Source organism: Sminthopsis crassicaudata, chromosome 4 (genome assembly GCF_048593235.1).
Source record: "Sminthopsis crassicaudata isolate SCR6 chromosome 4, ASM4859323v1, whole genome shotgun sequence".
NCBI classification, from domain to species: domain Eukaryota; kingdom Metazoa; phylum Chordata; class Mammalia; order Dasyuromorphia; family Dasyuridae; genus Sminthopsis; species Sminthopsis crassicaudata.
Window position 1 is genome coordinate 470351446 of NC_133620.1, and position 27125 is coordinate 470378570.

Sequence of the window (27125 nt, forward strand, 5' to 3'; positions counted from 1 at the left end):
GGCACGTGGCTCCCTGCCCTTGTCTCTGGTGTCCGTCATCCCAGCACAGGGGTGCCCCGGCCCCCAGAGCTCCAGCCCTGAGGCGGGGTTGGCAGCCAGCAGGCTCCGGGCACCCCCCGGGTTAGACCTAGCGGACTCCTCGCATCCGGACGTTGGGCCCGTCTGTGTGAAAAGCAGAAAAGCTCCAAGCCGCCCCAGCGCGGAAGCCCGGGCAGGGAGCCGGCCGAGCCTTCAGTGCCCGGAGCCCGCGGGGCCCTGGTGTGGGGACGGGCTGGGGCACGGAGAGGGGGGCGCTGAACGGAGCAGCCTCTGCCGCGGGTCCGGGGAAAGGCCCTTCTTTGGGCCGGTTTGGTCCGAGTCGAGAAGGTAGAAAGCAGGAAACCTCGTGTTCCTTTGCCAGTCGGTGATAAACAGGAAAAGGAAGGAGCTCATGGCGAAGACGGCGCGCTGCCCAGGGGGCGGGCGCTTATTGGGTCTGAAAAGGTCCCCCGTTCGTGGCCAGATCGGGGCCTTCACCAGGGGAACGGGCGGCAGGGCCGCGTCGGCCGGAGCGCGCGGACCCGGGGGCCGAGCAGAGGCCGCTCGGCTCATTGAATGTTTCAGGAGGTCGGGCGCAGACCCAGCTCCCTCGGTCTCAGGACGTGCTCCGGGACTTTCCGGGCCCAGACTCCTTCGCCCTGCGGCCAGGTCTCGGCCCGAGCGCTCCCCTTCACGGAGGTTCTAGGGCTCTTGCCTGGTCCGGCCTGCCCCCCCCGCCCCCGCCCAGAGGAGCCTCTGGGGGACGGTCCCTCGTGGCTTTCGGAGCCGAGGCCACAGAGACCAGGAGCGACAGGCCGGGCTCCGAGAACGAGCCGATTTCTGCTGACAATGTTCCTGAGCAGGAATTTAAGAAGGGGCGCCCCAGCTTTGCGTGTGGGGGAGGGGGCTAACCGGCCCGATGGTCTGGGGAGGGGCAGGAGCATTGCTCTACCCACCAATTTTCCCACAAATGCCGCCCCCCCTCTGGGGGGGGTCTGCACGTAGAACCCGAGGAACGAGGGACCCTTTGTCCAGCCAGGGAGACTGAGCTATGGCCCTGCCACTCGCCCCCCCCCCCCCCCCAGCTTGCTACGAGCATCCGATGAGGTCATGGTGGCTTTGTGTGCACAGTAGGACTCAAGAGCAGTTGTTGGCCCCGAGGTCCGACCCTCCCTCTGTGACCAGCCGTAGGCTCTGACCCGCCCCCTGTGGCCTAGTTTCCTTTTATGTAAAAAAGGGGCTTCATTGGGGGGCTCCTCAAGGCCTCGTGGCCGGAGCCAAGAGCACATGAGGGGTCTGGGACGTCGCCCAGCACTGCCCGGCCGAAGAGGGGCAGCCATGGCGGGGAGGCTTCCGGCACGAGCGTCCGTGCCTGCCCCGAGCTGTGGAGGCCGCTCTCCTGCTGGCTGGGGGGGGGCATCTGCACGTTGGGGCCTCTCTGTGGCACTGGCGGCTCCGCCCCCTCCTCCTCCAGCCCCCTTAGAGAGCACACAGTAGGTGCTCAGTAAGTGCTCGTTCACTGAGTGGCTGCCGGAGCCTGCAAGGGAAGAGCTTCCGGGTGCGGTCCGTCCGGCGCTGACCGGGCCCTCTCCCTCCAGGTGATCACTCCGTGTCGCAAGCTCATCCTGTGCGCCGACAACAGGAAAGAGATGGAGGACTGGATCGCCGCCCTGAAGACCGTGCAGAACCGAGAGCACTTTGAGGTGGGAACCTCCCGGGCCCGGCTCCGAAGGGGGGGCTTCCTCGAGAGTGCAGGGAGGAGGAGGGGGCCTCCTCGGCCCGCCCCCTCCCCGAGGGACTCCTCCTCCCCCGGGCCCCGCCGCTCCCAGTGACCACCCTCCTCTCCCCCTGCAGTCCACCCAGTACAGCATGGACCACTTCTCGGGCATGCACAACTGGTACGCCTGCTCCCACGCCAGGCCCACCTACTGCAACGTGTGCCGGGAGGCGCTGTCGGGGGTCACGTCCCACGGGCTCTCGTGTGAAGGTACGGGCCGGGGGGGCACCGGCCTCGTCCTCGGGCAGGGTCTCCGGAGAGAGGAGCTCCCCTGCCCTCGGGCCCCTTGGGCTGAGAGGGGGCTGGGCTGGCCTAGGACTCCTCCCCCACCCCTGCCCCAGTGCCCGAGCGGCCCTGCCCCCCACACACACTTGGCTCCCCCTAAGGGACGGCGCAGTCATCTTGCTTAGAGAGAAGGGCGGAGGTCAGACAGTGCAGGGCACCCAGAGCGGGCCCAGGCCTCCCCCTGCCCTCGGACCCCTCCCGGGCCTGGGCCTGGCCCTCCCCCTTCCCCAAGCAGAGCCCCCCCAGGCGGCGGCTCACGCCCCCTCCGCCTCCCTCCCCAGTGTGCAAGTTCAAAGCCCACAAGCGCTGCGCCGTCCGGGCCACCAACAACTGCAAGTGGACGACCCTGGCATCTATCGGGAAGGACATCCGGGAGGACGAGGACGGGGTAGGAGCCTGGGCCCGGGGGCGGGGGGCGTGCTGGGGGCCCCACAGCCGCGCCGCTGGTCGGCTCCTCTCCGGCTCTGGGCCCCACGGGCACCTCCCTCTGCTCCGCTTGCCCGCAGATCTCCATGCCCCACCAGTGGCTGGAAGGAAACCTCCCGGTGAGCGCCAAGTGCACGGTGTGCGAGAAGACGTGCGGCAGCGTGCTGCGGCTGCAGGACTGGCGCTGCCTCTGGTGCAAGGCCATGGTGAGCCGGGCGAGGGCAGGGGAGAAGTGCCAGTCACAGCCCTTGGGCCCCGGTCCGTGCTCCCCGACCCCGAGGCCTTTCCCTCTCCCAGTGACACGATGGACGCCCGGCTCCGGGTGCCTGAGCTCGTCTCTGTGCCCCTGCCTGCCTCAGTTTCCTCACCTGTAAAACCAGCGGGTCACGTGAGGTGGCCGTTGTAACGGGCCTCGGACGCTGCCAGCGCACAGTAGGCCCTAGAAATGGTTACCCCGTCCTCCGCCCCCTTCACTCTGACCGTGCCCAGAGCTCTGCTCGCAGAGGGACGTTAAACATGGCGGTCAGCCAGAAGGGGGCTCAAGGCCAGCAGGGTTCACCTTGTATCTTACAGATGAGGAAACTGAGGCAGGAGCAGTGGAGGAAGCTGGGGGGCCCAGAGGCTCTGACCTTGGGAACTCCTGGGGCACCCCCGGAGCGCCCCGTGCCCATGTCTGGCCCCCTTGTGTCTGCCCTGGCCCGGGACTGCAGCGTGGCCTGGGGGCTGCCCCAGAGTGAGCCCGCGGTGGTCCCAGGAAGCCTCAAGTCAGGGAGCTCCCAGAAAGACAGAGGGAGAGGTCACTGGGCCTTTGTGGGGCACCGAGAGGAGGCGGGCAGGGCCCGCCAGGAAGGGCCACAGGGCAGACGCTCATCAGCTGTGCGACTCAGGCCTGCCCCGGTGCCCCCGAGATGGGGGTAATGGCAGCCCCTGGGCCGTGGGGAGGCCCAAAGGGGCTAATAAACCTGAAGGTGCCAGCTGCTGTGCCGGCTGTTATTGGCAACAGAGGAAGGGGCATGGGGGGGAAACATGGCGAGACTTAGGCAAGCCCCCCCCCAAGTCCAGAGGGGGGAGGGGAGACCTCCAGCAGCCGTGATGAGGGAGGGACGGCCAATCACCATCGCTGTCGTTTCAGGTCCACACGTCATGCAAGGACTCGCTCCTGGCCAAGTGCCCCCTGGGCCTGTGCAAGGTGTCCGTCATCCCCCCAACCGCCCTCAACAGCATCGACTCGGACGGTGGGTGCCGCAGCCCCGCCCCCGCCCCTTCCCTCTGCCCGGGTGGGCCCCAGAGACCCTCGGCGCCACCCGGGCCACGGTCAGCAGCAGCTGGCTCCGACTCTGGGGGCCCCGCGGGCGGCTCCCCGGCCGCAGGCCCCGGTCCCGAGGCCTTTTGTTGTGAGACCAGGGGAGGCTGAGAGGCGGCCGTGAGCACCCAGGCGGGGCCCGGGAGAGGCCCAGAGCCTCGAGGACGGGCGGGGGAGAGAAGGGGACTGGGGGCCCCAGCCCCAGAGAGATCCTCCACCCGGGGAGAATCCCCCCCCCCCAGCTTGGGCACAAAACCAGGGCAGCTAAAATTAGGGGAGAGCAGGAAGAGGCGGGGTCTTTGCCGGCTCCTGGCTGAGCTCGGAGGAGTCGGAGGGGCTGCATGGGCCCCAGGGCGCCTCCCCGAGGCCCGCTCCGGCCCAGAGGTGCCCGCCCGGGGCCCTGACGCTTTCTCCTCCTGTGCCCCCAGGGTTCTGGAAGGCCACGTGCCCCCCGTCCTGCACCAGCCCCTTGCTGGTCTTTGTCAACTCCAAGAGCGGAGACAACCAGGGCGTGAAGTTCCTGCGCAGATTCAAGCAGCTGCTGAACCCGGCCCAGGTCTTCGACCTCATGAACGGAGGCCCCCACCTGGGGTAGGGGCGGACCCCGGGGCGAGGGGGCAGGCAGCGGGCACAGTGGGAGCTCCAGGGGCAAGGGGGCAGGCAGCAGGCACAGTGGGCACTTCAGGGACAGGGAGGTGAGCAGGGGGCAGGCAGCGGGCACAGTGGGCGCCCCCGGGGCGAGGAGGCAGGCAGCGGGCACAGTGGGCGCCCCAGGGGCAAGAGGGCAGGCAGCGGGCACAGTGGGCACTTCAGGGACAGGGAGGCGGGCAGGGGGCAGACAGCAGGCACAGTGGGCACTTCAAGGACAGGGAGGTGAGCAGGGGGCAGGCAGCGGGCACAGTGGGCACTTCAAGGACAGGGAGGTGAGCAGGGGGCAGGCAGCGGGCACAGTGGGCGCCCCAGGGGCAAGGGGGCAGACAGCGGGCACAGTGGGCACTTCAGGGACAGGGAGGTGAGCAGGGGGCAGGCAGCAGGCACAGTGGGCACTTCAGGGACAGAGAGGCGGGCAGGCAGCAGGCACAGTGGGAGCCCCAGGGGCAAGGGGGCAGGCAGCGGGCACAGTGGGAGCCCCAGGGGCAAGGGGGCAGACAGCGGGCACAGTGGGCACTTCAGGGACAGGGAGGCGGGCAGGGGGCAGACAGCAGGCACAGTGGGCACTTCAAGGACAGGGAGGTGAGCAGGGGGCAGGCAGCAGGCACAGTGGGCACTTCAGGGACAGAGAGGCGGGCAGGCAGCAGGCACAGTGGGCACTTCAAGGACAGGGAGGTGAGCAGGGGGCAGGCAGCGGGCACAGTGGGCACTTCAAGGACAGGGAGGTGAGCAGGGGGCAGGCAGCGGGCACAGTGGGCACTTCAAGGACAGGGAGGTGAGCAGGGGGCAGGCAGCGGGCACAGTGGGTGCCCCAGGGACAGAGGGGAGCGTGGGGGGGACCAGACCGTGCTTGTCCCTTGGGGCCCCCCCATAACGGAGGACTTCCTTCCCCCCAGACTGCGGCTATTCCAGAAGTTCGACACTTTCCGGATCCTGGTGTGCGGCGGGGACGGCAGCGTGGGATGGGTCCTGTCCGAGATTGACAGCCTCAACCTTCACAAGCAGGTCGGTGGGGGGTCTCCCGGGGAGGGGGGGCCGGCAGGGCCCTGGACTTCTCCCGGGAGCGGGGTCACGACCCCGGCCGAGCGGCTTCCTTGTCCCCTGTGGACCCCACTTTCTTGGGCCCTTAGAGACACCAAGAGGGAGCTCCCCGAAGTGTCTCTTACTCCTGGAGCCGGGCTTCCCTCCCCTTGTCAGCCAAGCCATGAGGGACCTGGGCCGGCCCAGCGAGTCACCACAGCGCCACCTGGCGGTGGGTGTTGAGAAGCGCGCTCTGCCCATCTCGGTCCCGGGGCTTTGGGCATTGCCAGGCGCCCGGGGGTGGCAGGTGCGCCCCCTTCCGGGGCACCCATGAGCCTGAGACAGGGCAGGGCAAGCTCGGGGCCCAGGCTCCAGCGCCCTGAGGATCAGGACTCGCTGGCCCTCATTCACTAAGCGCCTACTGTGTGCTAAGCAGGGCCGTGGGTGATGGGGCTGGCGGAGCCCCGAACACCTGGGAAGTTGGGGGGAGGGGGATTTGACACGAGGTCTTTGGGGTCAAACCCAGTGCGGCCGCTCTCGGGTGGCGGGGGGGGGTCTGGGAGGAGCCCCCGGAGGGGCCGGGCCGTGGGCGGCGGGGAAGGGTCTGAGCGAGGGCAGGGGGGCCGGCGTGCCGGGGTGGGGGGCACAGAGGGAGCCCGCCCCCGCTCAGCTTCTCTGGGCCCTGGCGCCCCCCCCGTCCCGGTGGCAGCGGCTCCGCCTGGCCTTTAACGCGGGTCTCGTTGGTGGCAGTGCCAGCTGGGAGTGCTGCCCCTCGGCACCGGGAACGACCTGGCCCGCGTGCTGGGCTGGGGCTCCGCCTGCGACGACGACACGCAGCTCCCCCAGATCCTGGAGAAGCTGGAGCGGGCCAGCACCAAGATGCTGGACCGGTGAGTGCGGGGGGAGGGGCAGGGGCTCGGGCGGCTCTGGGGGGGCCCGTGCCCGCTCTGCTGGGGGCGCGCACTGCCGGGCAGACCAGGGGGTCTAGGAGCCCCACCCCAAGGTTGCCAGCGCTGAGACTTGGTACCAGGCTGGGTGCCAGGTGTCAGGGAGAATGGGCAGGGGCGCCCCCTCCGCCTGGGAGCGCTCCTGCACCAGCCGGGCCCCGGGGAACCCTGGGGGGAGGAGGCCCTGCCGGGCCTTGGGGGCCCTCCCCCAGAGTCGCAGACTGGCCCGGGGCAGGGCCGGAGGCTCACGGCGTCCTGTGGGTCCCAGGTGGAGCATCATGGTGTACGAGACCAAACTCCCCCGACAGGCGTCGTCCTCCACGGTGACGGAAGACTTCAGTGAGGACTCGGAGGTATCGGCCCCACCCCCACCCCCTCCTCCCCGGCTCACCATCTGGAGATGTCACTCTCTGAGCCGGCCCTCGGCTCCCTCTCTCCCCGTGGAGACCGGCCTCGTTTTCCCAGAGGCTCGGGCCGAGGCCGGGGATTCCCCAGGGAGGGCGGCCCCAGTGGCCCCCAGCCTGGAGCCCCGGCTCATCCCGTCCGTGCCCCCCAGGTCCAGCAGATCCTCTTCTACGAAGACTCGGTGGCCGCGCACCTGTCCAAAATCTTGACTTCGGACCAGCATTCTGTGGTCATCTCCTCCGCCAAGTACGTGCCCGAGCGCGGCCCCGGAGGCTTCTGGGAGAGGGGCTTCTGGGCCGGGGCTCGCCCGCCTTCTCCCCCAGGCCCAGCCTCCCCTCCTCCTCTCCGCAGGGTGCTCTGTGAGACCGTGAAGGACTTTGTGGCGCGGGTGGGGAAGGCCTACGAGAAAGCCCCCGAGAGCTCCGAGGAGTCTGAGGTCATGGCCAGGAAGGTGAGCGCGGCGGGGGCGTGGCCGGGGCAGAGGGCACGGGGCAGAGGCATGAGGGCGTGAGGAGGCCGGTGGGCAGGGACCCACGACGGAGGGCGTGGACACCCAGAGGCCTCGCAGCCTCCCCCTCACCTCCCTCCAGTGCTCTGTGCTCAAAGAGAAGCTGGACTCGCTCCTGAAGACGTTGAACGATGAGTCCCAGGCCTCCTCGTCGCTGCCCAACCCCCCTCCCACCATCGCGGAGGAGATGGAAGATGGCGACGGCTCTGGCGGCGTCTGCGCCTCCATCGCCTCAGCCTGCCCCGCGCGGCCCCAGATCTTCCGGCCTCGGGAGCAGCTCATGCTGAGAGCCAACAGCCTGAAGAAGGCGATCCGCCAGATCATAGAACACGCAGAAAAGGGTAGCCTGCCGCCCCCTGCCCGCCCTGGGGAAGCTGGGGGGGACCGGCCGGAGCGCCGGCGTCACCCGGGCCATCTCCTCTCGGGGGGCCGAGGGCCCCGAGCCCAGCCTCGGAGTTGCCAACAGTGACCATGGCAGCCACAGGGGCCGTCCCGGGGGTCCCAGGGAAAGCACAAAGCGCCTTTCAGGGTCCATCCAGACAGACCCTCCGTGTGAGGGCAGCACGGCCTGGGCCCTGACCCGCTCTGGGCGCCTCTCGAGATGCCAGCCGGGTTGGCAGAGGGAGGGCATTCCTCCTTGCCCCTTCTGTGCCCGCCATACCCAGATGGTGCGCATCCCCCCGATCTGAGGATGAGGAAGTGGGGGCTCATTTGGGAAGCAGGTGCAGGATCAGGCCCCACCAGGGGACTCCCCAGCTCAGGGCACTGTCCCAGCTCGGGCGCCAGGCTCACTCCGGCCCGGTTCCCTCCCCAGCTGTGGACGAGCAGAACGCCCAGACCCAGGAGCAGGAAGGGTTCCTGCTGGGGCTCCCCGCCGCCGAAGAAAGCAAGGTCCCCAAGGCAGAGGACAAGCCCCCCCCGCAGACCCCTCCTGGCGGCAACGGTGGCGTGTCCCGAGGGAGGAGCCAGCGCAAAGGTACTCACTGGGAGGGCGTGGCTGCCTTGGCACCCCAGGCTTTTGGGGCCAGGCTTCTGACATGGCCCCCGGGTCTAAACAGGCCTCTGCACTGAGCCTGGATGAAGGACATGGGGCTTCCTGGCACCTGCCACTGTGCCGGTGCCCTCCCACCTCCCCCGGGGCCCTCAGACACCTCCGTGTGTCCCCAGGAAAGGCCAGAGGGCGCACCTGTTCTCTGGAGCCCCACGGGGGTCTCTCCCCTCTCCCCCAGCCTGGGCTCCTGACCCCGTGCATGTGTGGGGAGCCATCTCATCTGCCCAGCAGCTGGTCCTTGGGTCACGGGTGACTGAGGTCTCCAAGGAGAGGGACGAAGGGGGGTCAGCTGGGGGCCTTCACCCATCACAGGTCAGGAGTCCAGAGCGTCCCCGGGAGCTGAGAGCGCTTTGGTTTGCATGGCGGCTCCAACTGGGCCGGGGGAGAGAACGGCCTGAGCTCTGAACATCCTTGGGGGGAGTCCTGCAGTCTTTGAGCAGAGCCCTGCCTTTATTTCTCCCAGTGTCCAAATCCCCCTGCGAAAAGCTCATAAGCAAAGGAAGTTTGTCCCTGGGCAGCTCGGCGTCTCTTCCTCCCCAGACGGGAAACCGCGACAGCTTGCCCATGCTGAACACAAAGATCCTGTACCCAAGTAAGTGTGCGCCCGGCTCAGAGTGGGCCGGGGGGACGTGGGGAGGGGGAGCCCCCCAGCACGGTTCTGACTGCCCGCCCTGGGGCTCCGGAGTCTGGGAAAGCCCTGCCCTTCTCGTGCCCGCTTCCTGCCCCTGTCAAAGGGAGGGCCTTAGAATCGCTTGCAAGACGTGGGACACTGGCCCAGGCCGCCCGGCGTGGCGCATTTCAGATCCGTGAGGTTGCCAGTCCTCCAGACTGAGAACGTCCATAACGTGGACCCAACAGAGGCCAAGTGGGCTGTGTCTCGTGACACTTCCTCTCCCCCCCTCGCAGATATTCGGGCTGGGATGTCCGGTTCCTTACCTGGAGGTTCGGTCATCAGTCGTTTGCTCATCAACGCAGATCCCTTTAACACCGAACCAGAAAATTTGTGAGTGGGGAGGGGGCTGCTGAGCCGGGGGTGATCCCAGTGCCTGGATCTCCATCCTGGCTTTGGAGAGGGCCCCTGGGCGGGGAGGTGCTGGGGGACCTGGGCTCCACTGGAGAGATAGAACCCTCTGGGCCGGGGCGCCCAGAACAAGGCTCCCATCGCTCAACCCAGCACTTCAGGTGGTCCTGGGACCCCACCTGTCTGCAGCCCATGCACATGAGCAGGGGAGGCCCTGGGCTGAGGAGGTCGCCAGCCTCAAGTCCCCGGAGAGACTGAGCCGTGGGGCTTCAGGAATCAAAGGCTTCAGTTGGGAAGCTGTGTTTAGTTGCCTTCTTGCTGGCATTTTTCAGAGAGTGCTACACGGAGAAGTGCGTCATGAACAACTACTTCGGGATCGGGCTCGATGCAAAGATCTCCCTGGATTTCAATAACAAGCGCGACGAGCACCCGGAGAAGTGCAGGTGGGTGACGTCTGCTGTGAGGCCCGGCCACCCGGAGCCCTGCGGCTGCACAGGCCTTGGGGGGCCCACTGCAGGCGGGCTCCCCGAGCCCACAAGTGCAGTCGGAGCTCACTGGGGAACGGAGCTGTGGGGGTCAGTCACAAGGAGCGGGGCTCTGGTCCCAGTTCCTGGGCAGAATGGAGCACTGGCACTTATGGCTGTGGAGACCAGGGACGCCTTGGGTAATGATCAGAGCAGTGACCATACTTCTCCCTAAATTGCCCCCTCTTGGAAGCACAAAAAAGCCTGAAGCCTGGGACAGTGCTCTCCCAGAGGAGCAGAGCCCAGATTTAGCACAAAATCCACAAAGAAGAAACAAACTGGAAAATGAGCAAACAACGAAAAAAGAACTTGATCATAAAAAGTTACTAGACTAGAAGAAGAGACCAAGATACAAACTCAGAAAAGGATGACAAAGCAAAGGAAAATGTCCAAAACATTCCTAGAAATGAGGGAGATGCAAGGAAATTTTGAAAAGAGAATTAAGTTTGGTTAAAAAAAACACACACAAAAAAATTGCTAAAGAAATTAGCACCTTAAAAAACAAAATTGGCCCAATGGTAAAAGAAATACAAAAATTCACTAAAGAACTCCTTAAAAAGCCGAATAGGCCAAGTGGGAAAAGAGGTACAAAAGTCTACTGGAGAAAATAATTCCTTAAAAATTCGAATTGAGCAAGTGGAAGCTAACGATATCATAAAACATCAATTTGAAAAAAAAGCTATTTCTATCTCATTGGTAAAAACAACTGATCTAGAAAATAAATGATTTAAAAAAGAGAGAAACAGAGAGGGCGTCTTCGACATATTTCAAGAAATTATCAAGGAAAACTACCTTGGTGTCTTTGGTCCAGAACATAAAATAGAAATTGAAAGAATATCTCAAGATATGGCAGCCAAGTTCTAGAGTTCCCAGTCGGGGTGAAAATGTTGCTAGAAGCCAGAAAGAAATAGTTCAAATGTCATAGAACCACAGTCGGAATCACACAAGATTTAGCTGCTTTCACATGAAAAGAAGAGCGTGCTTGGAATCATGATACTCCAGAAGGCAAAGCGGCTATGCTAACCAAGAACAACCCGCACAGCAAAACCGAGTGTGATCGTTCAGGCAGAAACACCGACATTTAATGAAACGGAGTGAAAAGACCAGAGTCGAATAGAAATTTTGACCTTTTAACACAAGACTCAAAAGAAGCATAAAAAGGTAAACATAAATAAGAAACTGTAGGGACTCGGTTAAGTTAAAGTGTTCATATTCCTACATGGAGAGATGATACATGTCCGAAGAACTTCATCATTTTTAGAAGTGTACATAAACGGGGTTGTGAGTTTATATTTTAGGATGATTTCTCAAAAAAGAATGTGGGTAAGAAAGAAGGGAGCACTGGGAGAAGGGCAAAGGAGATGTAGAACGGGGCACGTCCTTTCCCATAAAGGACACAAATAAGAGTTTTTGGAATGGGGGAGAGGCAGTGCTTGAACCTCAGTCTCCATGGAATTGAGTTTTTTGTTTTGGACGATTTTTTTCTCTGGGCATTTGGAGTTAGGTGACTTGCCCAGGGTCCCATATCTAGTAAGTGTTAAGTATCTGAGGCCGGATTCAAACACAGGTTCTCTGATTCTGGGGCCCACGCTCTATCCAGTGGGACATCTAGCTGTCTCTTACTTGCCATCCCTCTCCTCTGTTCTTCCATGCAGGAGGTGAAATCCCATGGAAGCCGGCAGGGAAGCCTCCCATTCGGCCAGTGGGCCTCGGGCCCAGGAAGCGTGGCTCACTCTTGTTCCATTTTCTCTTCTCAGAAGCCGTACTAAGAACATGATGTGGTACGGGGTCCTGGGGACAAAGGAACTGTTGCATCGGACCTACAGGAACTTAGAGCAGAAGGTCCTGCTGGAGGTGAGAGGGAAGGTCATTTCCCAGCTCCCTCCCTGCCACACTCTGTGCCCCGGTCCACAGCCCCTGGCCCTCCATGCCCCAGTCCCCAACCCTCTGGGCCCTGACCCTCCACTCCCTGGTTCTTGGCCCTCTGTGCCCTGGTCCCCAGCTCTCTGTATCCTGGCCTTCCATGCCCTGGTCCCCAACCCTTTGTGTCCTGGCCCTCTGTGCCCTTGTCCCCGGCCCTCTGTGTCCTGGCCCTTTGGGCCCTGGGCCCTGGCCCTCCATGCCCTGGTCCCTTTGTGTCCTGGCCCTCTGGGCCCTGGGCCCTGGTCCCCAGCTCTCTGTATCCTGGCCTTCCATGCCCTGGTCCCTGACCCTTTGTGTCCCGGCCCTCTGTGTCCTGGCCCTTTGGGCCCTGGGCCCTGGCCCTCTGTGTCCTGGCTCTCTATGCCCTGGTCCCTTTGTGTCCTGGCCCTCTGTGCCCTGGTCCCTGACCCTCTGTGTCCTGGCCCTCCATGCCCTAGTCCCTTTGTGTCCTGGCTCTCCATGCCCTGGTCCCTTTGTGTCCTGGCCCTCTGTGCCCTGGTCCCTGACCCTCTGTGTCCTGGCCCTCCATGCCCTAGTCCCTTTGTGTCCTGGCTCTCCATGCCCTGGTTCCTTTGTGTCCTGGCCCTCCGTGCCCTGGTCCCTTTGTGTCCTGGCCCTCTGTGCCCTGGTCCCCAACCCTTTGTGTCCCGGCCCTCTGTGTCCCGGCCTTCTGGGTCCTGGCCCTCTGTGCCCTGGTCCCCAGCTCTCTGTATCCTGGCCTTCCATGCCCTGGTCCCCAACCCTTTGTGTCCTGGCCCTCTGTGCCCTGGTCCCTGACCCTCTGTGTCCTGGCCCTCCATGCCCTAGTCCCTTTGTGTCCTGGCTCTCCATGCCCTGGTCCCTTTGTGTCCTGGCCCTCTGTGCCCTGGTCCCTGACCCTCTGTGTCCTGGCTCTCCATGCCCTAGTCCCTTTGTGTCCTGGCCCTCTGGGCCCTGGGCCCTGGTCCCCAGCTCTCTGTATCCTGGCCTTCCATGCCCTGGTCCCCGACCCTCTGTGTCCTGGCCCTCCATGCTCTAGTCCCTTTGTGTCCTGGCCCTCCATGCTCTAGTCCCTTTGTGTCCTGGCCCTCTGTGCCCTGGTCCCTGACCCTCTGTGTCCTGGCCCTCCATGCTCTAGTCCCTTTGTGTCCTGGCCCTCCGTGCCCTGGTCCCTTTGTGTCCTGGCCCTCTGTGCCCTGGTCCCCAACCCTTTGTGTCCCGGCCCTCTGTGTCCCGGCCTTCTGGGTCCTGGCCCTCTGTGCCCTGGTCCCCAGCTCTCTGTATCCTGGCCTTCCATGCCCTGGTCCCCGACCCTTTGTGTCCCGGTCCTCTGTGTCCTGGTCCCTGACCCTCTGTGTCCTGGCCCTCCATGCCCTAGTCCCTTTGTGTCCTGGCCCTCTGTGCCCTGGTCCCTGACCCTCTGTGTCCTGGCCCTCCATGCTCTAGTCCCTTTGTGTCCTGGCCCTCCATGCTCTAGTCCCTTTGTGTCCTGGCTCTCCATGCCCTGGTCCCTTTGTGTCCTGGCCCTCTGTGCCCTGGTCCCTGACCCTCTGTGTCCTGGCCCTCCATGCCCTAGTCCCTTTGTGTCCTGGCTCTCCATGCCCTGGTTCCTTTGTGTCCTGGCCCTCCGTGCCCTGGTCCCTTTGTGTCCTGGCCCTCTGTGCCCTGGTCCCCAACCCTTTGTGTCCCGGCCTTCTGGGTCCTGGCCCTCTGTGCCCTGGTCCCCAGCTCTCTGTATCCTGGCCTTCCATGCCCTGGTCCCCAACCCTTTGTGTCCTGGCCCTCTGTGCCCTGGTCCCTGACCCTCTGTGTCCTGGCCCTCCATGCCCTAGTCCCTTTGTGTCCTGGCTCTCCATGCCCTGGTCCCTTTGTGTCCTGGCTCTCCATGCCCTGGTCCCTTTGTGTCCTGGCCCTCTGTGCCCTGGTCCCTGACCCTCTGTGTCCTGGCCCTCCATGCCCTAGTCCCTTTGTGTCCTGGCTCTCCATGCCCTGGTTCCTTTGTGTCCTGGCCCTCCGTGCCCTGGTCCCTTTGTGTCCTGGCCCTCTGTGCCCTGGTCCCCAACCCTTTGTGTCCCGGCCTTCTGGGTCCTGGCCCTCTGTGCCCTGGTCCCCAGCTCTCTGTATCCTGGCCTTCCATGCCCTGGTCCCCAACCCTTTGTGTCCTGGCCCTCTGTGCCCTGGTCCCTGACCCTCTGTGTCCTGGCCCTCCATGCCCTAGTCCCTTTGTGTCCTGGCTCTCCATGCCCTGGTCCCTTTGTGTCCTGGCCCTCTGTGCCCTGGTCCCTGACCCTCTGTGTCCTGGCTCTCCATGCCCTAGTCCCTTTGTGTCCTGGCCCTCTGGGCCCTGGGCCCTGGTCCCCAGCTCTCTGTATCCTGGCCTTCCATGCCCTGGTCCCCAACCCTTTGTGTCCTGGCCCTCTGTGCCCTTGTCCCCGGCCCTCTGTGTCCTGGCCCTTTGGGCCCTGGGCCCTGGCCCTCCATGCCCTGGTCCCTTTGTGTCCTGGCCCTCTGGGCCCTGGGCCCTGGTCCCCAGCTCTCTGTATCCTGGCCTTCCATGCCCTGGTCCCCGACCCTTTGTGTCCCGGCCCTCTGTGCCCTGGTCCCTGACCCTCTGTGTCCTGGCCCTCCATGCCCTAGTCCCTTTGTGTCCTGGCCCTCCGTGCCCTGGTCCCTTTGTGTCCTGGCCCTCTGTGCCCTGGTCCCCAACCCTTTGTGTCCCGGCCCTCTGTGTCCCGGCCTTCTGGGTCCTGGCCCTCTGTGTCCCGGCCCTCTGGGTCCTGGCCCTCTGGGTCCTGGCTTTCTGGGCCCTGGTCCTCTGTGTCCCGGCCCCTGGCCCCGTGTCACAAGCCCTTGCCCAGGCTGTCTGGCAGATGACTGGGCTCTGGGTCTATCCCACAGCCTCCTTGCCCCAAAGCCCCTCCTTGGTGGGCCTGGGGCTGATTTATCCTTCCTTTCTGTCCCCCTTGTGGCCCAGTGTGATGGGCGCCCCATTCCACTGCCCAGCCTTCAGGGTATCGCTGTCCTCAACATCCCCAGCTATGCCGGCGGCACCAACTTCTGGGGAGGCACCAAGGAAGATGACGTAAGTGGGGGGTTCCTGCCCCTCTTGGGTCTGTGTCCCAGATCTCCTCTGAACCTTCAGGCCCTTCCTTGTCCCTGGCTGACCCCAACACCCGCCCCCTGAGAGAAGCTCCCCCCCTCCCCCCCGTAGTCCTGCCCCCACCTGCCTGGGGTTGTCTTCCCATACCTCAGCCACTCATTCCACCTCCTCCAGAGGCCCAGGGACCCCAGGATTGCTGCCAGGAGCCCCGCCCCCAGCCTTCAGTGTGAGGGAACTTCTCAACCTATTGGGGCCTTGCTCTGCAATGGTCTCTGCGGGACGGTTTACCTCGAGGGGGGCGAGGCCATAGGGTAAGAGGGCTCCGCCTTGCTGCCTCAAGAGACCTGGCAGGCTGCCCGGAGGGAGCTCAGACAGGACCCCAATCCAGGGCAGGGCTGGCGGGGCCACACCAAGGGGTGCCTCCTGGCCCTGCCCATGGTCCCTGACCCTGCGTCCCCGCCACTTTCAGACGTTCACAGCCCCCTCCTTCGACGACAAGGTGCTGGAGGTGGTGGCCGTCTTCGGCAGCATGCAGATGGCCGTCTCCCGCGTCATCAATCTGCAGCACCACCGCATCGCCCAGGTAACACCAGCAGAACCCCGGGGCTTCTCCTAGCGAGAACGCTTTGGGTCAAAGTGCAATCCCCAAAAAAGGGGGGAAGTCACTTTGTAAGGGGATCAGTGAGACCCATAGAGCGGGATGTGAAACATGGCGCCCGAGGGGCCGCGTGAGAGCGACAGAGCTAGGCCTGGGATGGGCCAGAGCTCCCGGGGGGGGGAACTCTCCTGCTCACTGGGCCCAGCTTGGCCTTTTGGGGTCTCAGAAGCCTCCCCCCAAATTAGGGTTGACCTTGGCTCCTGTGAAGCTGGGGGCAGAGGGGAGGAGAAGCGTCCAGCTCAGACCCCCCGCCAGGCTCCGTACCCCTGGGATGCCATGATGGGTCTCCTGCCTTGTGCTCCCCCCAGGACTGTTTGGGTGGGCTCCTCCTTCTGTGTCACAGGCACCTGAGGGTGGTATTAGGAGCCGCTGCCAGGGCCTCGGCCCCCTCCTAGGGTCCCCGGGCCCCTCTTCGGTCTGCCTGCTTTTTAATGAGAGATGCCCCGGTTTTGTGGAGAGTTGTCTCAGTTTTAAATGTTTCTAAAAGAAAATCGTGTGAATTCCGTATTAATTCAGACCAGAGATACGTGCCCTCGGCATGTTGGCGAGAGCCGCGTGGCCGGGCGGCATGGGGGCCCCCGGGTGACCACAGGCAAGGGAGAACTAGCAGGACCTCCCCACCGGGGGAGGGGCGGGAGGCTCCCTGGCCAGCCGAGCTTGGAGACGGCCGGAAGGAGGAGCCGCGGGTCACACGCCAGGGGCTCAGAGGTCTGCGTTCTCCCCTCAGTGTCGCACGGTGAAAATCGCCATCCTGGGCGAGGAGGGCGTCCCCGTGCAGGTGGATGGAGAGGCCTGGATCCAGCCCCCCGGCTACATCCAGATTGTCCACAAGAACCGGGCGCAGACCCTAACCAGGGATCGGGTAAGGCCCCCACAGACTGGGGGGCGTCTCCTCTGGGCCCCCGCAGACTGGGGGGCATCCTCCCATCAGCATGTGTGCAGAGTCCCAGAGTGGGAGGGGCCTGGCCAGCTGGTCTCTGCCCTCTTGCTTCTCCCCCAAGAAAGGACCCTGATCTTCCCCGCGTTCTTGGGGCTTATAGACAAGGAGGGCCCGGGACGAGATGGCCGGAGGCCTGGTGGGCGGGGGGCCTGGTCTCGTCCACGAGCAGTGCTCACTGAACCCCTCGTGCCCCAGGCCTTTGAGAGCACCCTGAAATCCTGGGAAGACAAGCAGAAGTGTGAGCTGTCGCGCCCGCCCTCCTTCTCCCTGCACCCGGAGATCATGTCCGAGGAGGAGTCCACCCAGATGCACCAGTTCGGCCAGGCGGCGGGGGCTCTCATCCACAGGTGGGCGCTGCCCTCTGCCCGCCGCCGGGCCCTGGCAGGGGCGACCCTAAACCCGAGCTTACGAGAACAAAGGCAGCGAGGAGCCCGTCGTCCTTCTGGGGAACGCCCAGGCCCCGGGCCTTGTCCCCGCCCACCCATGCCCAGTGGTCTCCGTGTGGGCCCAGGGAGACGGGGACCTGAGAGAGGAGCGGGAGCTGCCGTGACCCGGGCTTCCACGCTCACCCTGACTCGGGCTGCCCTGGGTATCGCCTCCACCCCCGGCCCAGCCCCCCCAGTCTGGGCTGCTCTGGCCGGCAGGGAGTGCAGGGGCGTCCCCAGTCTGCCTGCGCCCAGCTCAGGCCTCACGGGGCGCCTGTGGCTCGCTCTCTGTCTCTGTCTCTCTCTTGCTATCTCTCCATGTCTCTCTCTCCCCCTAGCATCCGGGAAATAGCTCAGTCCTGCCAGGACATGGAGCAGGAGCTGGCCCACGCCGTCAACGCCAGCTCCAAATCCCTCAATCGGGTCTACGGGAAATCCAAGGCCAGCGAGGTGAGTCTGTGGCCCCGCCCGCTGCGCACCACAGCCCCCGGCCCCTCCGGCTCCTCACTGCGCTTTCCTCCGTCCCAGGGGCTGAACTGCACGTTTGTCCTGGAGATGGTGAACAACATCCGCGCCCTCCATAACGAGACGGAGCTGCTGCTCACGGGGAAGATGGCCTTGGTATGGGAGGGGGGCTCCCCGGGGCGCCCTGGGCAGGATTGGGGACAGAAGGCTGGAAGCTCCCTCACAGCTCCTCAGCTATGGGGGGGGAGGGGGAGGAGGCTCAAGCTTGGCCAGGGGCAGAGCTCGGGGCCTACAGGCCCTGACCCTGGGCCCAATCCCCGGGACGGCAAAGTCATTTCCCCCGCCCCTGGGCTCTGGCCGCCCTGTTACCTGAGAGGGCCCGGTCTGCCAGAGGCCTAGCAGGCCCTGACAGGGAGGCACGGGCTCTCGGCATCCCACCGGCACGGGGCTCCTGTGCTTGGCCACCTCCCCCCCAGGGCTAACGGGCGTCCTTCCCTCCCCCGCGGCACTGCAGCAGCTGGAGCCGCCCCACAAGGAGCAGCTCGCGGCGGCCCTGGCGGACATGGACCTGCAGCTGAGGAGGCTGGCCGACATTCCCTGGCTGTGGCAGCTCATGGAGCCCAGTGATGACGAGGTACCGCCCCCCCCCATGGGCCAGGGGGGCCGCCCGTCACCGGTGTCCCAAAGTTCCCCCTGCTTATGACAGCAGCTGCTACCCCTCCCCCCACGGGCCGCCCGTCCCCCCGACGTCCCCGCCTGCTCTCGCCCCCCAGAATCCTGCCACGCTGGACTTCTCCAAACGCAGCCGCAGCGGCAAATTCCGCCTCGTGACCAAATTCAAAAAGGAGAAAAGCGGCAAGAACAAAGAGCTCCGCGCCGGCTCCGGCCTCCCTGGTAGCTAGCCCCCTCGGCCGCGCGCCGCCTCCCCCCGCCCCCGCTTCCCTCCCCTCGTCGGCCAGACTGCTCACTAACACTTTGTTTCCAGGCTGGACACCCCATAGGTTGCCTCCCATGCGTGTGGTCCGAGGGGTCGTGCCCGGCCGTGCCAGGGACCCCCGAGCCAAGTGGAAAGGGGCCTCTGAGCTTCCCGCTGTGGTCTGCCTAGGGGGAGTCACGGGGCTTTGGGGCAGGGGTCCGCAAGCTTCCTTCAGGCCCTCTGCCGCTCACACCGCTTCTCTGGGGATCTGTGGCTTGCCTGAACGAATCACTGGGCCCCAGCAGGGAGGGCGCCACCACACTGGGAGAAAGTGACCCCCTGGGTGGTGAAGGTGGCCCTCGTCACATGGTGTGGCTGCCCCCCCTGCTCCTGGGCTTTGGGCAATTGGGTCGAGGGGCTTCTCTCCCGATGATTGGGGCTCTCCCGACTCCCCCTCAGCGCTCGTCCAGAGGCTGCGGTTCTGGCGGCCCGGTTCCCTCGGGTCCGCTTCTGGAGTGGCCCGAAGGCCGAACATGGCCCAGACCGGCTCTAAGCACGGGGGGCCGGGCCCGGACGAGGCGGCGCTGGGGTGGGGGTTGCGGACGGCCCGGCGCACGGGGCGGCTCTGCCTCTGCTCGGGCTCTGGGTGGCGGGGCCTCCTGCGGAGCACTCGGGCGCGGCGCGGCCTCTCTCTGGCTCTCAGCGGCTTCCGCTTTTCCGTCTCTGACAGCTCACCTCTGGGGCACGGAGGAGGTGGCCGCCTGGCTGGAGCACCTCAGCCTGTGTGAGTATAAAGAAATCTTCATCGGCCACGACATCCGGGGCCCTGAGCTGCTGCAGCTCGAGCGGAGGGATCTCAAGGTACATCCCCTGCGCCTGCCCGGGCGTCCCCGCTGGGGCTCAGGCAGCTCCTCGAGGCGGTTCCACTCGGCGGGAGGAGGAGGAGGAGGCGGCGGCCGGGCCTGCGGTCCTGGCAGCGGGGGGGGGCACCCCAGGGGCTCGCTGGCCTGGCTCTGGGCACCTAAGGCAGAGCCGGGCCGGAGCTTCCTGGCTCATGTAACACAGCAGCCCAGAGGAACCCAGGCCTGCTGCCCGTGCCTCAGGTTGGCATGTAGGACCCAGGCCACTGGCGGTGGGTCGGGGGTCCCGGGGGCCACTGACGGGGCGGGGCACGCTGCACAGCTGACGCTTTTCCAGGTTCCTGGCGTTCTCCCCGAGCCGCGGGGGCCGGCCGAGTCCCGATGGGACCGGGCCGCTCGGGCCGGCCCTCCGACCGCTCGCCCCGGTTTCATGGCCGCTTTTCCTCTTGGCTTTCAGGACCTCGGGGTGACCAAGGTGGGCCACATGAAGAGGATCCTCCACGGAATCCGGGAGCTGAGCCGGAGCGCTCCCGTCGCCGAAGCTTAGCCGGGGTCCTCGCCGCCTGCATCCGCCCCTCCTCCACCCGCTGAAGCCGCGGCGCCCCCGCCCGCAGAGCTCACGTCATGGTGCTACTCTCCCCCGTGGGCACAGCTCGCCAGCAGGGCCCCGCCCCCCACGGAGGGCTCCTCACCGCAGCTACCTTCCCGACGGCCCGGGCCCCGCGGGGGGGCGCTCCTCCGCTCCCTGCTGACAGCCCGCCTCCGGAGGAACCCCAGCTCTGGCCCCTCTGGTCCCCGTGACCCTCTCGGGGGGATCCGTGTGACCGTCCCCATTGCACAGCCCAGGATCCGAGGCCGACCCAAGGGCAGCTGGATCGTCTCCCATGAGCATCTTACAGTGCGTCCTCGGCACCTCCCCACTCCGGCGGAGCCTCCAGACCATCACACGAGCTCGGCCCCCGAGTGTGTGTGTGGAGAAGGCTCGAGGGAGCGCGCTCGCACCGGGACAGAGGGGGAGCCCCCCATGTCAGCCACGCCCCCCAGGGGCAAGCTTGGCGGCGTGGACCCCTCGAGAAGGACCCCGGCAGCCCGCCGTGAGCCGGAAGCGCTGGGGGCTCGCGCTCGACTCCATTGTGATGGGGCAGAAGCGAAGAGGCCGTCGTCCCTTGGGGGGCTCTCCGTGCCCGGCCACGTCTAACCCCGACCTAGGGTTGCTTTGCCTCCATCTTTTGTGAGACCCCCCTTTCAGGAGGGCCCGGATCACTGGGTCCCCCGGTATTGGTGGAGTGGCTTCTGCCGCCGCCCGGGGGCCCGTGAGGTCGGGGGGAGCAGAGTCCGGCCACGGAGGAGGCCACGAGGCTCAGCCAAGCTCCGCGGTCACTCCCCGTGCGGCCGGTCATCCCAGACCTGGCGTGGAACCGGCAGACGACGAGCAGAGACCCCGACATGCTGGGCCCGGGAGGCTCTGAATGCGAGGGAGGGAGGAAGCCAGGCCCGTGGGCAGACAGCCCAGAATGCTCCACGGCCTCCATGAGCCCGAGGTGAAGCAGCCCCAGGTAGATAGGGCCGGGGTCAACGTGCCCTGGGTCCTCATTCCGCCCACCCCAAGGATCCCCTTCTGTCCTCACCTCCAGGGGCCGGAGTCCGGCTCCTCCCCAAGTGGGGAGGGAGTGCTCCAGATCCCCCCACCCGTGGCCCTTCAGTAGGTCCTTGGTCTCTGAAAGGGCCGCTCTCATTGGGCCAGAGCCCTGCGCCCGGCACCCACAGACACCCACAGACACCCCCTCCCCCTAAAAGCTCAGTTGATTTGGCCATCAGGAACGCCCCCCTTTCCCCTCCCCGCTTCATGAGCCACAGCCCGGGTCTCAGCCCCAGAGTTCTCGGGCCTCTGCGGGTCCTGGGGCACTGCAGCCGGAAACCCACCTTGTCAGACCCACATGAGACCGAATGCCCCCCAGAGATGCTTTGGGAATCGTGGGAGTCACGCAGGAACACCCCCCATTTTGGGAGGTCCCAGGTGTGGCCGGCAGGCCTCCCGAGGCTCCGCCCCCCACCCCTGCCCACTAGGCTTTCCTGTGGTGGTCCCCCCAGCCACGCCGGCGCAGCCTGTGATTGGTCCTGGGGGCGGGGCTGAATTGGTCAGTTTTTTCTAAATCCTGCTGTGGCCAAAGGAGGTAGAACCTGAGACCCAAACCTAAGGAGGCGCCGTGGGCCCGAGAAGGAGGGAGGCCGCGGCGGGGCCCTTTGAGCTGAGGTGGCAGCCCCGGTCAGGGTCCCGGAAGGGCCGGGTCAGCTCATGGGACAGACCAGAGATTTCTAACTGAACTGGAGCCAGGCTTCCCCATCCCGCGGAGCCCCCCCAGCCCCCATCACCCCCCACACACTCCCACCGTTACGTTTCCCAGTGTCCATATCGGGAGACGCGGCCACAGAGGACCCCCTTCCGTGTCCGGATGCGCCCCAGGACGCGAGCAGGAGGGGCTTAAGCTGCCCTCGGGGCCTCTGGGAGGCAGAGACCGGCCCACCTTCGCCCCTGGCTCTGCCTCTGAGCCCCCCTTCTAGAAGGGCCAGCTCTCCATGCCAGGTCCTCTCCCAGGCCTTCTCGGCCCTTCGTCCCAATGGCCTGGACGCTCCAGGACACCGGCCTTCTGAGGAGGCGGGCTGGGCACAGGCCGCCCCCTCCGCCTTGGGCTGTGGTGGTCCACAGAGCCCCTCCTCTGCAATTCCCAGACCCCGCCTGTCAAGCCCTTGTCCCAGCGCTTCTCCCCCCCCAACCCAGTCATCCTCTGGTTCTCCCCGGCCTGGGGCCATCTTGGACTTGCCCAGCCATGGCCCCTCAGGCCTTGTCACGGTGACCGGGCAGGGCCTCTGGAGCCAGGACCTTGTCCTTGCCCCTCCATCCGGTCCCCCTCTTTGCTCTTGTCCCACGTGGGGTTCCAGTGTCTCTGGGCATTGTCCCGTCCCCACCGCCCCCCGGCCCCGGCTTGTGCCCCTGCCTGGGTCAGACCCGGCCCTTTCTTAGGGGGCCGGGGGGGGCGCCGAAAAAAATCAGGATTTCAAGCATCCACTTGTAACTTGGTGACGCAGCCACCTCTGAAGCCCCCTCCTCGCCCGCGGCCGCCCAGCGAGCTCCCTCCTACCTCAGCCGCTTACGGGAACCCTGCGTCCGGCGTTCTGGGCCCGCGGCTGACCTCTGACCTTCCCGGCCCTTCTCTGTGGCCAAGCTCGGCCACTAGAATACCAAAGCCATCCGGCCTCGGCCCAACCCGGCAGCCACCAGAGCCCCCCCGCCTCGGGCCCCCCCCTGAGCCAGACCTGAGCTTCCTCCCCCCTTTCCCCCAGCTCGCTCCTCTCCCCCGGCTTCTCCGAATCCCTCGTTCACCACCTCTTGGGGAGCGATGGCGGCGCCTCGTGTCCCTGCTCTTCGCTCCCGGAAAGGTGTGGCCTTGGCTAGTGTCTGACCCCCTCCCTCCTGCCTCTGACCCCCTGTCCCAAGTCACGATGGAGGGTTTGTGCTTTGTCCATGGCCGCCCCCTCCCCCGCAGATCTCCACCCGCTGCTGAGCCGTCCCTGCTCCGAGGGGCCGTGCCCCCCCCTGGGGAGGAGGGCCACGGGGCCCCAGAAGCTGCTGATGTCATTGTAGACACGCAAAGGGGGAGGGGAGGATGGCGAGGGATTCAGCGTCTGGTCACAGGTCCACTCTGGGCCTCTGGCTCCTCCTCTGAACTGAGGGGCTGAAGGATGGTGGGAGAGGGACATCTCCAGCCCGAGGTTTGGCCAGCGGGAGTCCAGGGAGGCAGCCTGGGAGAAGCCTGGGGAGTCTGTTCCCCAGAAGACAGGATTGGGTTCCAGAAGGGCCCGTGGGTGGCTGCAGTTCCAGCCTTTGCCTGGCACTCTGCCTGCTCCCCTGGGAGCAACGCCCCCTCTTTACAGATGAGAAAACCGAGCTCGTCAGGTGACTCAGGTAGGGCGCCCCAACTGGAGCGTGCCCGGGTGCCAGAGGCCCTCAGAGGCTGGGGCTGCGGCGGCTCCCGGGAGGGGCCCCGGTGCGCCGTGGGCGAGGACTCCCCCTCGCCCCCTCTGCTCTGTTCGGTCCCCTGGGCCTTGTCCTCAGCTCCAGACCCCAGGCCAGGCCAGATCCCCCGGTGCCCCAGGTTTTAGAATCCATGTGGGTGGGAAGCAGGCCGAGGCTTTGCACGCGTGCACACGCACACACACATTCACACGCCCCCCCCCCCCCCGGTTTTGCTCCATCACTAGTGACCCCCCAGCCCAACTAGAAGTTGTCACGAGCCGGAGCCCCCCTCCCCCTCCCCGAGGTCCAGCTGCTTTCTGTTGTCGTGGAGAGTGTTCTTTTCCAAGCGTCTCAGCCGTGGTCGAAACAAAATGGACGCATGTTTACATCGAGTCGCGTGGGTCCCCCTTCAGCGCTTGTGTGTCCCGTAAACAGCGAGCGTCTCCTGCAGAGGCCGGCAGCGGCCCAGCGGCTTTCGGGGTCCGCGCGGTCTGGGGCGCCCGTGGCGGCGACCTCTCCTCGGGAGCCCCGAGCATCTCAGAGCCGAGGTTTCGTGCCTTAGCTTGGGGCCCCCACCCCCTCCTATTTATTACCTTAATTTATACGGCGAGCCCACGCCGAGCCGCGCCTCTGGATGTTTGTGTACATAGCCCCCTCCCCTCCCCCGCTTGTTGTACATAAGTCGGTCTTGTATATAAAGGAAGCTCGTTTTCCACCCTCCGCTGCCTGAGCCTTTGTCTTTTTCCAGCCCTTTGGGCCACGGCGGGGGGGGGGGGTGCCCAGGTCTGGAGGGTACAAGGGTGGCAGGGGGCAACAGGTGCTGGGACCAAAGCCCAAGACCACCCGGCTCATTTCCTGGAGCGGAAGGCCAGGGCTGGCTCACGGGCCCAGGTCTGAGCAAGGGGGAGCCAGAGGCACGGAGGTGGAACCCGAGAGGATCCGGGGGGTTAGAAGGTTCCCCGCTGCTGGAGGGATTTTGTCAGCGAGAGGACCAGAAGGAAGCCGCCACCACTTCTAAGAGTAGGGGGATGGCCCAGTCGGAGCCGCTCTTAGCCACCAGCAGAGCAGGGGGGATTGGAGGCAAGGAGGCCCATTTGGAGGCTCCTGGAACAATGGTGGCAAGAGCTTGAATTGGGGTGGGGGCTGTGGATGCAGAGGGAATGGGATGAGCGAGGGTGTGGAGGCAGAAATGGTGGATTTGTCCGGCCGGGGACTACAGCTCAGGAGAGCCTCCCCTCCCCTCCCCACTCCCCCCAAGCCTGCCTCATTCTGGACCTTGACCTCGGACTCCTGACCCTCCCCCTCAGTAACAGGCCGGCTAACGGCCCGGCAAGGGCAGCCTGGGACTGTGCCCTCTGTGATGGAAACCCAGGCCGAGGAGGCCGTGGCAAAGGGCAGAGAGAAGGCGCCGGAGCTCGAGGGATCGGGACCGGGATTCTGGGCTCTTTATTGGGTTTGGAACCGGGTCCAGAACAGGAGTTGGGCTCATCTGGAAATGTTCTCCGTGGGCGCCTTGCAGGCCAAAACACAGACGTACTCGAGGATCAGGGTGAGCGGAGTTTCCGGAGAAGATGCCTTCATGGTCTCCAGGAACCTGCAGAAACAGACCCGTGGGGAGGAAGTGGCTGGGGAGCTTTGGGGGGCTCCCGTTGGGATGGAAAGTGAAGCGAGATGGGGGGGGAGGGATCCCAGAATGGATTCCACCTGAAATCCCCAGCAGGAGAGGAAGATGAGCCCACCCCCTCCCAGGTCTGCCTCTTGGGCTGTAACCCCGCCGGCAAACTTCCCTGGCTCACAGCAAAGTCCAGGTTGGCTCCTCCTCGACGATCCCCCAGAACCCCTCTGGTCCCTCGCCAAGGTCACTCCTACACCCTTTCTGCCCTCTGCTCTCTGCCCCCTCCAGGACCAGAGAGGACTTGGACCTTTGACAAGAGACAAGGGGCCTTCCTGCCCTTGTACCCTCCCCTTCGTGTACTCTGCCACGTTCTGGCCCTGGTGCGCTCCGGGAAACAGCATTGGGTGGTTTGGCCACAGGAGGCCAGGGGGCAGCAGAAGATGGAGAGGCGGGCGGGGGCTGGGTGGGACAAAACTGTGTCCAGGCCCTGAGGGCTTATGGGAAAATGTTGGAGAGTTTGTGATTGGAAGGAGAGGAAGAGCAGGAGGGAGAGACTCGCTCTGAGGTCAGCTCCATCGTCCTGGATTTGGGGAAGGACCATTGATGGACAGGGGCGACGTGGGAGAGAAAGGGAGAAGCGGGAATTGGTGGAACTCGATTATAGTGGAGTGGGGGACACAGGGAAGCCCACAAGCTGTCGGGAGCGGAAGGAAGAATCCGTGTGGGGACAAGGGGGCAACCCCGGCTTAGATCTGGGGAGACTCCAGAGGCTGGAAGGGGGAGCGGACATGCGCTCGCTCCAGGCGGGAATCTGAAACCGGGAATCAAACGAATTTCTTACTCTAAGTCAGACAAACACTCTTGGGGGGGAAAGACCACGACTCAGTCCCGGCAGCTTGAGGGACAAATGAAAGGCCCGGCCTCTGGGACAAATGAAAGGCCCGGCCTCTGCTCAGCTGGGTTTTAATGTGCATTTCAGGTAGAAAGCAGCACTTTCAGGCAGAGTCTTCAGGAGGGAAGAACCTGAGCGCTTTCAGCTCTTTTTTTATGGAAAGAAAGCAATCGGGGGCTTTTCCCATGAACCTAGGTGTGTCAACAACTCGCCTCCACTCAGATAAATAAATCGATAGATTAAAAAAACCCAAAGCTACAACCCCTACAAATACGGTGGAGCTCCTCCCTCAGGAAGTAGCATCTCAGCCAAAGGTGGTAGCCCACGCTAGAAGCCCCAGAGCAGGGATTCGGAACCCGGGTCCGTGGGTAGGTTTCAAAGATGGGGGAGAATCACATTTTGGATTTCATTTGTCTCTGAAAATTAGCATTTCCCTCGATTATTGAAGAAATACGATTCTGAGAAGGGGGGAGAAGGGGCCTGACTCTGGGCGAGAGGAAGCCTGGGAGTTAGGGATGGATCGGGCCAGTTTCCCCTCACACGGGGCCTCGCCAAGTCTGGAGTCCAAGGAAAGCGCCACCCTGAGTGCCCGGGCCCAGCTGCTCTCACCTGGCTTGGGTCTGCTGCAGGAGGGCCGCGGCTGCCTCGGGTTGGACCTTCTTAAATGTCTGGAACATGGAAAAGGACTGGAGAAATCCCATCAGGCCGGCAACCGTAAAGGAAATTTCACTTCCCTGGAGAATAATCCTGCGATAGAGGAAAGAAGTGACCGGGACTGAGGCTCTGTTTTCTGTAGGATAATAAGGATGTGGTCCAAATCTTCCCATTGTAACATATCTAGGGCTTCAGGACTTCAACATGCTTTCTCATCCAGCCTATCCGCTGACCTCACAACCCTCCCACAAGATACATCCTGGAGACATAATTAGCCCCATTTTACAGATGAGGAAACTGAGGCTCAGAAAAGGCCCTTAAAGGAGCCCTCGAGTCAGAGGATCGGAGTTCAAATGTCACCTCCACCGTTTGCTGCCTGTGCTCCCGGCATAAGCTTTTCCTTAAGTCCAATGAAAGGGTTGCATTACGTGGACTCTAAAGACCTGCTTAACCCTAGAGGAATGATGACTCGAATCATATCACGGGGTTAATATAAGAAGTTAATCGGGAATAATCATTCTCCCCACTTGCTTCTGCAGGTGCTGCTCAGAGCCCACCAGAGAAAAGGACAGAGTCTGGATCGTTCTGGGGAGAAATCAGCCGATTCTTCCCCAAAATGTTCCACTATCCGCTGATCGGGTGACATCCCTCTCTGGGCTCATCCATAAAAGGGAAGCGTGAGTCTGGAAGAGACTTTTCCAAATCTAGAATTCTCTTGTAAGGGTTCAGCCCGGTAGAAACTCTGCT

At 64.4% G+C, this 27125-nt stretch overlaps 2 protein-coding genes across 5 annotated transcripts in view; one reads left to right on the forward strand and one right to left on the reverse strand.

Annotated features, from left to right (window-relative positions):
- DGKD (diacylglycerol kinase delta) overlaps positions 1-23937 on the forward strand; it is a 66212-nt gene extending 42275 nt beyond the window's left edge. For 3 of the 4 annotated variants that reach the window (XM_074264300.1, XM_074264299.1, XM_074264298.1), the window contains 27 exons: positions 1617-1721; positions 1873-2005; positions 2362-2468; positions 2587-2712; positions 3639-3741; positions 4238-4400; positions 5357-5465; positions 6231-6370; positions 6696-6780; positions 6984-7078; positions 7184-7283; positions 7423-7681; positions 8155-8316; positions 8855-8983; positions 9298-9394; positions 9745-9855; positions 11694-11790; positions 14813-14920; positions 15408-15521; positions 16324-16458; positions 16732-16883; positions 17300-17411; positions 17490-17582; positions 17941-18060; positions 18200-18320; positions 19073-19203; positions 19660-23937. In XM_074264300.1, the coding sequence (XP_074120401.1) occupies positions 1617-1721; positions 1873-2005; positions 2362-2468; positions 2587-2712; positions 3639-3741; positions 4238-4400; positions 5357-5465; positions 6231-6370; positions 6696-6780; positions 6984-7078; positions 7184-7283; positions 7423-7681; positions 8155-8316; positions 8855-8983; positions 9298-9394; positions 9745-9855; positions 11694-11790; positions 14813-14920; positions 15408-15521; positions 16324-16458; positions 16732-16883; positions 17300-17411; positions 17490-17582; positions 17941-18060; positions 18200-18320; positions 19073-19203; positions 19660-19749 (3297 nt within the window). In that variant the 3' untranslated portion in view covers positions 19750-23937. The remainder of the gene's footprint in view (positions 1-1616; positions 1722-1872; positions 2006-2361; positions 2469-2586; positions 2713-3638; positions 3742-4237; positions 4401-5356; positions 5466-6230; positions 6371-6695; positions 6781-6983; positions 7079-7183; positions 7284-7422; positions 7682-8154; positions 8317-8854; positions 8984-9297; positions 9395-9744; positions 9856-11693; positions 11791-14812; positions 14921-15407; positions 15522-16323; positions 16459-16731; positions 16884-17299; positions 17412-17489; positions 17583-17940; positions 18061-18199; positions 18321-19072; positions 19204-19659) is intronic. The other variant, XM_074264296.1, reaches the window with a different exon arrangement.
- Positions 23938-24640: 703 nt separating this feature from the next.
- LOC141540363 (putative methyltransferase DDB_G0268948) overlaps positions 24641-27125 on the reverse strand; it is a 14341-nt gene continuing 11856 nt past the window's right edge. The window contains exons 6-7 of the mRNA XM_074264301.1: positions 26334-26471; positions 24641-24811 (exon numbers count right to left, since the gene is read on the reverse strand). Coding sequence (XP_074120402.1) covers positions 24703-24811; positions 26334-26471 — 247 coding nt within the window. The 3' untranslated portion in view covers positions 24641-24702. The remainder of the gene's footprint in view (positions 24812-26333; positions 26472-27125) is intronic.